This window comes from Xiphophorus hellerii, chromosome 6 (genome assembly GCF_003331165.1).
Source record: "Xiphophorus hellerii strain 12219 chromosome 6, Xiphophorus_hellerii-4.1, whole genome shotgun sequence".
NCBI classification, from domain to species: Eukaryota; Metazoa; Chordata; class Actinopteri; order Cyprinodontiformes; family Poeciliidae; genus Xiphophorus; species Xiphophorus hellerii.
The window spans coordinates 29,268,205-29,279,408 of record NC_045677.1 but is presented as its reverse complement, the minus strand read 5'-3'; the positions used below and the strand labels follow the sequence as shown (position 1 = coordinate 29,279,408).

Sequence of the window (11,204 nt, the reverse complement as noted above, 5' to 3'; positions counted from 1 at the left end):
AATAGGTGTCCTAATAATAAAGATTATGATAATATACTTATTTGTAAAGTGTTTTAAAGACATATGTGTCATGTTATCGGGTTGTGTAATGGTGACGCAGTGAACCCAGGTTAGTAGATTGAAATGATTTAATGAAGACTAAGCACAAAATCCAGGCAGCACAGGTGAGCAGAAGGCTAGGAGCTCAAAACTGGTAGCAACTGAGACAAGGAGCCGACAAGGACGAAGAGACACAGGATTTAAATACACAGAGGGGAATCGAGGAACAAAACACAGCTGGGGTCAATCAAGGGGTCGCCGGGACAACACAGAGACTCAACGACACAGAAACCTAAATAAACACATAAAACTCAAATCCTTACAATATGTTGTTATTGTTCATTTCTCCTCGGTGTTAATTAGTCTCCTTCCCTCAGTTTCCCAGCATGCACTCTGCCTCTACTGTCCCTCATTTGATTCTCATTGGCTCATGGTTTTTTAAAATGTTTTTCAGTTCAGTGTTAAACTCCTCTTCATCACACAGCTGGCTCTGTTGTCCTGCATGTGGGTCATAATTAACACTCAGCCTGAGACACAGTGAAGACCAAAGCATTAGCTTAGAGATGTTAGCTCTTCTGCCAAATCATCATTTCTATTATAAAAATATTAACTAGCCTCCCTTTAAATAATAAAACTGAACAGAGATTTAAAGTCGTAGTGACAGATTCAGGTGTTCATGTCCCATCAGGGTTTCTGGGATCCGCCTGGTTTTAGAGATCAGGCCTGCAGAACCTTCAGACACATAACGTCAGTTACAAAGTCGGCCTTCTGTCACCTGAAAAACATTTCCACGATTAAAGGACTAAAGTCACAGCAAAACATAGAGAAATTCATCCATTCATCCCCAGAACCAGAACCAAACATGTAGAAGCAGCATTCAGCTTCTATGCACCACAAATCTGGAACAAACTCCTGGAAAACTGCAAAATAGCCGAAACTCTGAGTTCCTTTAAATCAAGGCTAAAACCTGTCAAAGTTGCTTTGGATTGATCAGAACTGGATCATTAATCAATATATTTCATGTGCATTGATGATCTTTATGATGGAATTTTACAAAATGCAATGTTTGTTTCGTTTTATAATTAATGAATCTTGTTATGTTTTTATAGTGTAAAGCATTTAAAACATAATAAACTTATGAAGACAAACCTTGTTGAGGTTGTTAGTAATAAACTAACAGTGAATGAAACCAGCAGCAGCTTCAGACTAAATGAAAAGTTTCCCAGATGGAAGCAGCTCATGTTTTCTTCCTCTCACAATGAAAACACAGATTTATTTATCAGGTAAAATTCACACAAGCTGCAGAGGCAACATGCTGTTTATGAGCGCCAGCGGCCTGACTGTTTATGTTTTAGTTTTGCTTCATATTCCAGCAAACCGACCCGACCTGATGGATGAGGCAGGTGAGTCACAGCAAACAGGAGGTCAGAGTGATCAACGCCTGGCAGCCATTAGCATGCCTGACTGACAGCTGCAGCGTCTGCAGGGGGAATGCAGATCAACGGCTGTTGAGCAACGTTGATCCTGAACCTGAGGTCAAAACCAACACAGAGAAAAAAGATCAGCGAGGATTACTGAGAGTCTTCTCTTGGAATCAAACCCAGCTGATGGAAACTTCAGTGACTGTAACCAGACCGTCAGAGAGTCAGGCTGGTTTCTGAGTAAGTTTGTTTCCTCCTGCTTCTGTTTTCAGGGAGTTTGAGCTCCTGATCAAGAACGGCAGCTGGATAAACGCTCCTGAGTGCCAGAGGATCCCCCTCACCAGCTGCGACCTGACCTCTGACCTGGGATCTGACTCCGACTACAGCCTGCGGGTCAGGGCGCAGTGTGGCTCCAAGATGTCCGCCTGGACCAGATTTCTGTTCAACAGGAACAACAGTAAGAGTTCTCAACCGATTCATTAAACCCAAACGAACGAGTCCAGACTCTACATGAGGCTGAAGCTCCTCTGGTCCGTTGATCTCAGAGAAACTAAAGTTCACACCAGCATGTTCATCACCTTGGGGTCATAAAGCTGCCGTTCCCACTAAAACCAGGAAGATAGAGAACATAACACCAGTTTTAAAGTCCCTCCACTGGCTCCCTGTAGCTCAAAGAATAGACTTTAAAATCCTGTTGTTAGTTTATAAATCACTGAACGGCTTAGCACCACAATACATTAAAGATCTGCTGTTGTTGTATCAACCTTCCAGACCTCTCAGGTTCTGGTTCTGGTTCTGCTCTGCATCCAGAACCAGAACCAAACGAGGAGAAGCAGCTTTCAGCATCTATGCACCACAAATTTGGAACAAACTTCCAGAAAACTGTAAAACAGCTGAAACACTGACTTCTTTTAAATCTCGACTAAAAACCCACCTGTTTAGGATTGTATTTGAAATGTAATCAATTACAAATTTATTGATGGAACTTGACTTAATGCTGTGTTTTGATTATTGATTCTATATTGCTTTGTGTTTCTGTGTTTGTAATGATGTAAAGCACTTTGAAATGCCTGCTGCTGAAATGTGCTATACAAATAAAATTTGATTGATTGATTGATTGATTGAGATCATATTTTATTAATAAAATAATCAACAATGCAGAAAATCGGATTTCAGCAAGAATCTGAGTAGAACTGAAGAATTTAAACAGTTTTATTGTCTTGTTGTTGTTTCAACGTTCAGCTCTACTGCGTCTTTTTATTTCAAAGATTATTGTTTTATATTATAAAACTGGTTCTTGTTTTGTCTTTCCAACATGAATGTTTAACACATCAATCTAAAGTCTAAATTTGATTGAACTGTTGATCAAACTGAATCAGAAAATGTTTTTATTCTGGACAGAAAGTTGGGTTAAAAAAAGATTTATTTTAGAAAAAATAAAGACAAACTTAAAAACAAAAGAAAAGCATCCATAGACGTCCAACTTTAAGTCTGTCATGGCAACGAGGAATTACATCACTTCCTGTGTGGAGGAAACTGTAGCTGTTGCCATGGTAACTAGCTGCATCAGGGAACAAAACACTGAAAACGATTCATGAATATTCTTTAAATCTTTTTATGGAAAATATCACAAATGCATGTTTTTCATCCCGATCTGATTAAAGAAACGTAAAACTTCCTGGATAAAAATCATGTTTAATGTTGGAACGCTGCTCTGTGAAAACTAAAATAATAATTTGTTAAAGATTATTTATCTTGAAGTCGTTTTCTGATGTTTTTCTGGACTGAATTTAAAATAAATGTTTTGTTTTGATTTTCCTAAAACAGAATTTTTCCTTCTTGTTATTTTGTGGATGTTGAAATGTGTTTTTTAAAATGAAGTATAATTTGAATGTTGTAATTCCTGCACTTCACAGACCTGCGCCATGATCAACGACTGAAGGTGTGCTGCCACCTAGTGGACAAAGGAGGAACTGAACAGAACCCAGTGTTGTGAATGAAAGCTGAGCTCAACTACATGGTTTGTTAATGGAGTTTATTAGAAGTAAACATGAGAATTTCTTCTGCAATTTTAATTACATTAATCTATGTCAATAATTTGACACAGAGAAACTCGTGTTTCAAAACAAAATTTTGTCAGCAGTCATGTGACAAATTTCTGAAAAGTTGCTTCGAAGTTCTCAAAATACACAAATGGTTCAAAATACTCTGTCTATAGAGAAATTCAATGTTACTTTTTGAACTAACATGATTTATGTCTAGAAATAAGACCATCTCTAAGCAGTTAAAGAAAAAGTCGATTCGATTATCTCAATTAAATTCAGTTTATTCACAAAATGCCAGTTCATAACAACATAGTTTCAGGGACTTTACAAAAAAGTAAATTCAATCCAATTATCTGCTGAATAACTGGATCCAATGGATAATTATCCACTTATGAATCCGTTTGCTGCCATTACATGACATTCACACAAACCTTAAAAATCTGTATTGTGGAACCTTTCAAAATATCAAATTAAAATAATGCACTGAGGAGGAGATCTCTATGTGTGAGAAAGGACAGGTTTTTCTTTCAACTAAAGAAAATAAGAAAAAAAATCTACATTTCCACCCAAAGTGAAAAGCAGGCACACAGAATCATCAACAGCCCAAAGACACACAGCGGACGCCCGTCTGATCGCGGTTCAGAGTTCACAGATTCACCAATTTGCTGATTTTTATGTGGACCATAACTCCAAATTATTTGAAGAAAATCTCAAATATTTATGAAAACATGAAATTTAGAAAGCTGAAATATTTTTGCTGCAATTCTACTTGAGACACTTGATACACGACTGGCTATTTGCAAAGCAGCCAATCCAAGAGCACCGTTCATTTTCCTTGGCACTGATTGGCTGAACCCACAAGAACGGCGAAAAGGAAGACTGTGGATAGTGGCAAAACTGTTTCCACTGGATGTATTAATGAATATAAAGGTATATTTGGTGTTTGAACTGTTAAAATAGTAACGGTTGTAAGAGCCTTTGGGGTGGGATCTAAGATATTCACAGGTTTTAGATATTTGTTGGCAGTTGTGACTCCAAACCCCAACTAATACTGGTGGAGACATCTTTAAAATGACAAAGTAAAACAACTTGATTTGTTTCCCAGCAAAACCCACAAAATACAATACAATTATTAGCAAAGTCATTTAAAGAAGCAAAAATCAATGAAACTGAAAACATCCCAGCCAGTGTTGGTAGCTGACTGATCATTGTCTGTTTTTAGATTTGTTGTGAAACATCAGATTACTAATGACCCAGAACTTCCTTCTCTACTTTAGCTATGATCTCTGCCTTTTCCTTCAGTTTCATCAGAGACTGAACTCTCTCCTCCCAGCCTGGCTTGGCCTCCTGTTCCTCTCCTTTAATAAGCATGTTGATGTATTCTGGAGTAGTAAGGGGGTTTGGGTTCAGGACTATCTCTTTCATTCTGTTCAGACACTTTGCAGCTTCTGCAATCAGTTTCACCACATCATCCTGCATAGATCGATACTCTGACATCAGATTTTTCATCAGCTCCTCTAAGGTTACCTTCTGTCCACAAACTTTCTCGTATTTTTCTTTCAGTTGTTTCACTGTTTGTGCTTCATTAACTTGACTATATTCCCATCTGAAGCTCTGGTTGGAATGCACATTCCAGAAACATTTCCCTGGACATACATGACAGTATCCATCTTGGTTCATTGCAGAACATCCTTTCTTACCATCATCATTCGGTATGCCACAAGGATAGTGACAGGTAACATAGCACTGCATGCAGTTGGTAATATACTGCCTAGTGTGAGAAATATCAATTTGCCTGTTCTTTCTCCCAGTGATGTGAAACTCAAAGTTCTCATTGTTTCTGATTTCTGCTTCATGCTCTTTGAGTTTGTCATTCGTCTCCCTGATATCCTCCAGCTTGGCCAAGTTGAGTTTAACCTGCTTCTGCAGCTCCTCCACTGTACTTTCCAGGTGCTTTCTTTCTTTCAGAACCTCATTGGTCATTGTCAATCTTATGGTTTTGATGTTAGCTAGACTAGCAAAGAAACCGGCCATATTCTTTGTCCCCATGTTCCAATACTCAAAGGTTTTCTCTTTATAGGGCCAAATCATGCGTCTTACTAAGGAGGGTTTGTTGTTAGCAAACAGCACTGAGTTATTGAATTTGAAGTGAACTGGCAGCCCGTCTGCACCTTTAGGACATGGGACACCGGACACTTTGATGGCCTCTACAACTGGTTGCTGCTGCTCGTCTGCAAACGTCACCAGGATCCTGATGTTTTCTGCCACATCTTTGCCAAAGATTGACAGCGCTGAATCAAACACATATCTTTGTGTTGATGTCAGTTCAGTTAGACCTGCCTGAACTACAAAACACACAGCATCAACTTCACCAACACCTTCCTGGTTAGCAAAGAGTTTCGCAGCTGCTCTGTGATCTCCTTGTCTCTGTCTACGCCACCGATTCCCCCAAAGCCTGGAGTGTCTATGATGGTGAGGGAGTAGTTCACCCTGAATCCCTCCTGGTGGTAGAGTTTGTACACTGTGATTTCTGATGTCTGACTGTGAACCTGTGAGTCTGACTGACCTTCATCCACTAACTTAAACCGAAACGAGTCTTCCCATCTAACGCCTAGAACGTAGTTTATCATCGCATTGATGGCGGTGGACTTTCCAGCACCTGCAGCTCCAAGAACCATGATGTTTCTGTTACAATTCATGGATTTCTCTCCAAAAGTGAAGCTCTTGCAGCCATTAATGTTGATCTGTTTCTCTTCTAGTGGAAGTCTGTAAACTGGGGTACAGCCAGTTTGTGACGTTATTAGAGTGCTTTTCCCTTTGACAACATCAGCCAATCGTTTAGCTCCTGGGCTTGACTCAGCGCGGGTCTTTGAGTAGCTTGACCAACTGTTGCACGACATGAATACATCTGAACCCAGTGTGACTAAGTCTGTCACTGTGATGATGTCCAGCCAGTTGAACCAAAGTGTGATATTCACAGCCACTGAGAGAGTTGTTATCAAAGAGGTTGAGAAAGTCAGGAACACAGTGACTGTCACTATTAATACTCCTAATATTTTAGGGTTCTTTAACCCTGAAGGGAAGACATGTGTCAGTGAAATGATGTTAAACCGATGCAAACTAAATACTAAAGACACAATAACTGAGATAGTTATTACCAGCACGTTTGATATGAAGAAGAAGACAGAGATCGTCAGTGTTAACACTCCTGATATCTTTGGATTGTCTAATGCCAGGATGACCAACTTTAAAAGGTTCCTGTCGGATGTGAAAACATCCGTCAGGTTGATGATTTTCAGCCAATTGGACCAAAGTATGACGTTCACAACAACTGAGAGAGCTGTTACCAGTGAGGTTGACACGGTGAGAAGCACTGCGGTTGTCACCATAAACACTCCTAATATTTTGGGATTCTTTAACCATGACGGGAAGAAATTTGTCAGTGTAACGATGTTAAAGCGATGCAAACAAACGATTGCATACACAGTAAGTGAGAGAGTTATTACCCATAAGTTGGACATGAAAAACGCAGTGATTGCTGGTGTTAACACTCCCAACATCTTCGGATCATCTAATACTGTGAAGACGAACTCGGAAAGGTTTATCTCAGATGAGAATACATCCTTCAGTGAGATGATTTCCAGCCAATTAAACCAAAGAACAACATTCACAGCAGCAAAGACAGTTGTAGTCATTGGGTTTGACAGAGTGAAAAACACTGTGATTGTCACCATCATCGCTTCTGATATCTTAGGATCATCTAATGCTGATGGGAAGAAACCTGCCAGTGTAATGATGTTCAACCAGTGCAGACTAAATACTGCAGACACAACAACCAACAGAGTTGTTGTGAGGGAGTTTGACTTAATGAAAAACACAGTGACTGTCAGTGCTAACCCTCCAGAAAACGTAGGATCATCTAATGCTGTGAAGACTAACTCTGAGACCTTCCTCTCAGAAGTGAATACATCACTCAGAGTGATGATGTTCAGCCAATTAAACCAAAAAACAACATTCACAGCAGCCAAGATAATTGTTGTCAATGAGGTTGACAGAGTAAGAGACAGTATGATTGACACCGTTACTGCTCCTGATATCTTAGGACCATCTAATGCTGATGGGAAGAAACCCGGCAGTGGAACGATGTTCAACCAATGCAGGCTAAATACTGCAGACACAACTAGCCAGAGAATTGTTGTGAGGGAGTTTGACTTGATGAAGAGCACAGTGGTTATCAGTGCTAACGCCCCGGATATCTTTGGATCGTCTAATGCTGCGATGACCAACTTTGAGAGGTTCCTCTGAGATGTGAATACATCAGTCAGTGTGATGATGTTCAGCCAGTGGAGCATCAGAATTACAACCACAACGATGAACAGAGTTATGATCAGTAACCCCCACGTCTTGACAGCCATTGTAGATTCTTCTTTGTTGCCAATCTGCCTGGAGTCAAACAGAAACAGCATAAAAAATAAAATGTCTTCCTATGAAACAGTAACATGTTTTTTTATTGGACCATCTAATCAATATTAAGCAGCTGCATCTGTTGCATACTTTAGGCTTTGCACATCAAAGCCTATAAAGTACTAGCATGTTGACTAACACTGACCTGGTCCATTCAGTATGTAAAGGTAAGCTGCTATATCAAAATTTATTAAAATGCTATTTTTAGCTAAAAGGCTACTCTTGTTATGTGGGCTATCACTATCATGTTGACTGACATCGACTTTCTCCATCCAGCACATTACATGAAGTCTTTATAACAAAATCAGCTAACAAGATGATTAGCATGAAGGCTATTGCTAGCATATTGACCTCCAGTAACATCTTCCAAGTATGCAAGCAGTACTACATAAGCTACCATTACCTAAATGCTAATTTTAGCTTCAATGCCACCATTAGCATGTAGGCTATCAGAAGCCCTTCATTCAGCATGAAAACAATAGTGTATAAGCTAAAATAAGCTACAATGCTAAGGTTAGCTAAAATATAGTCAGTAGTATGTGGGCTATCTGAGTAATGTTGAGTAATGTTTAGCTTTAAAGCTGCAGTAGATAACTTTTATAAAATTGTTTATTTCACATATTTGTTCAAACTTTCACTATGACACCGATAATCTGTAAAAAACAAAAAACAGTTTTTCTGCCTCTTTCCAAGGCAGAAAATGATGCTGATGATAATAATGATAAACTGCCCCTCCATCAGAACAGCCAATCAGAGTCTTAGCGCTGTCAATCATCCTCGTGAACCCCATTTTTTCACAGATGTTATACTGTAATGTTATTATGACATTTATATTATAAAGGTTACCTACTACAGATTTTGTATGTAGCTTTTGTCCTATTACAAGCTACAGGATAGTAGCCACAGCTGCCCTGAGGCGTTCTGACAGAGGTGAGGCTGCCGTGCACCGGCGCCACCTGCTGGGCCCTCTGACCATCATCAGCAGGAAACGTGGGTGCAGTGTCTTGTTCAAGGACACGACAGAGAGGGACAGAGCGGGGATCGAACCAGCAACCTCGATTGCAGGACGAACTTCTACAACCATTTCTCCAATAATCTGATTCAATAATTTGATTTCTCAGATTTTCAGCTGAAATCAAGTGCCAGACACCCAGCATGGACTGGGTCTGATAGGAAAAGAACCGGATGTGGATTCAAAATGTGGAGGAAAAAGAAGAAGAGGACGAAGAAGACGGTGCAGAAAAGGAAAAGAGAAATAAACTTTCCTCTGTCAACATAATGTAGATATTCCCATTAATCCCATACTGAATATTCTTACCTTAGCAGTGAAAGAGAATAAAGCCTGAATTTAGTTATGTATCCAGATTTATGTGCTGTTGAGACATCAAGTGTTGCAACAGAGTAATTAGAGAAGAGGGAACTAGTCTGAGGTTTTGAACAGAGACTCGTGTCTCCTAGCAAAACTGGATTTGAGATCATTTATTAAGCCAAAAAGTGAGCCTGGAATGTGACGCCATACTTTAAAAAAAATAATGTTACCAACCATACAGATATTTTGTAGAGCAGATATTTCACCTCTTTCACTCGTGGATCATTTTCACATAATGTGTTGAATTAAACACGAGTCACAACAAACCTGCTTCAGCTGCTTCCAGTCAGTAACTGTCAATATCCTGAAATGCAATAAAAAGAACATTAATTATCAGGCCTGATTAAATTATGCAATAATATTTATAAACAGAAACATGGAAAACATTGAAGTTTCTCTTTCATAATAGATTTAACCAATAAATTTAACACAATTATCAGAATAATTAACATTTAGTAACCTGTAGTATGAGGTTATTAATGGTTATTTCTGTGATGCAGTGTTAATTGATCAATTTAAAACATGTCATATTCAGTTTGACTGGGAACAGGTCAAGTTTATTCATTTGTAAACAGGAAACACACAAACAGCTCAGCTCTGCAGAACTGAAAACAAATGTTTGTACTTTAACTCTTTACATCTTTACATCTAATATTTCACATAATCAGGTTTAATTGTTTTAGTCAGAAGTTTATTTGACTTGATGCAGTGAAGAACTTAGAAAACACCAAACAACTTTAATTCAACTATTGAAAGAAATCTGGAATAAAAAAAATACTGAACTTGTCAGTTTATTCCTGTAAAAGCAAAATGGAGCAAAAGACAAAAACGGCCAAATCAGGGAAAGAAAAACTGAAGCAGATCTGAGCTGCATGTTGGGACATTTCTTCCCCCTGCAGCCTGTTTCACATGTTACATGTGAAAACACGAGAAATGTTCAAACCCGACTAAAAATAACTTCTGAGGATCTGTTATGTTTCTGCTTTCATGGTTTTACTTTATCTTGTGTCAGTATAGTTTAATTTTATTTTTATTCTGTTATTTATTTGTGGGACCTGATCACTTTATTGTGTGTAACAGTGATACTGATTGATTGATAAAGAACTGATTGATTGATTAAGAACTTTTATTATGTTACACAGAAAGGAGAATGAAATATGAGGAGTTTCACATGAACTTATTAGTTATGCTTTTTTGTGCCATATTTCCAAAACATCCATTCTTAATATTAATGAGCATTAAGTTGCAGTAAGTTAAAGCCACATTTTATATCCAGTTTTAAAGATTTTATTGTCTAGATTTCTAGGTGCATAACTATTTTCTCAAACTTTTCTATTGGACTAATATCTGTTTGATAAACATGCAGAAATGAGGAGTTCAGATGTTAAATAGAAAAAGTAACTTGGTAAGGAACAGATTATGTTTCAATCAATCAAACTGATAGACGGTGTTTTATTTTTACCAAGGCTATTTGATAGATTCTAAACATTAAATTACAATTAACTTAAAGAAAAGTTACTTTAGAGAAGATAAATAGAAACTAACCTTTCTTATCTGTTTGTCTCCAGTCTGTGGTTTATGTTCTCCTGCTGATAAACTGAATTTATTCACAAAAAATACAAACAAATTATTAACTGGATTTCACACAAAAATCTGCAAAACAGAATTTAAAGATAAAACTTTAAAAATGCAAAAAAAAAAAAAAAAAAAAGAAAAAAGTGAAGATGTGAGAGTTTATAAACTTACCAGCAATCTTCTGTCAGAACCGGAGGGAAAGTTCTGCCTTCATTTACTGCAGCTGCATTTATAACCTCACGATTCAGCTCAAAGCAAAACTGAAACAACGGATAAAACTCACACACACAC

The 11,204-nt window shown here is 38.1% G+C and overlaps 1 protein-coding gene across 2 annotated transcripts; it reads right to left on the bottom strand.

Moving 5' to 3' along the window:
- Positions 1 to 3,770: 3,770 nt before the first annotated feature.
- On the bottom strand, positions 3,771 to 11,204 carry LOC116720936 (uncharacterized). 2 transcript variants are annotated; one of them, XM_032564450.1, is made up of 4 exons: positions 11,085 to 11,204; positions 10,884 to 10,935; positions 9,606 to 9,642; positions 3,771 to 7,948 (listed from the first exon to the last, which is right to left on the bottom strand). In XM_032564450.1, exon 4 carries the CDS (start codon positions 7,918 to 7,920, stop codon positions 5,851 to 5,853), a length of 2,070 nt encoding a protein of 689 aa, XP_032420341.1. In that variant the 5' UTR covers positions 7,921 to 7,948; positions 9,606 to 9,642; positions 10,884 to 10,935; positions 11,085 to 11,204; the 3' UTR covers positions 3,771 to 5,850. The 2 variants fall into 2 exon arrangements, with proteins under 2 accessions (XP_032420341.1, XP_032420342.1); XM_032564451.1 differs by having other exon boundaries at positions 3,771 to 7,944.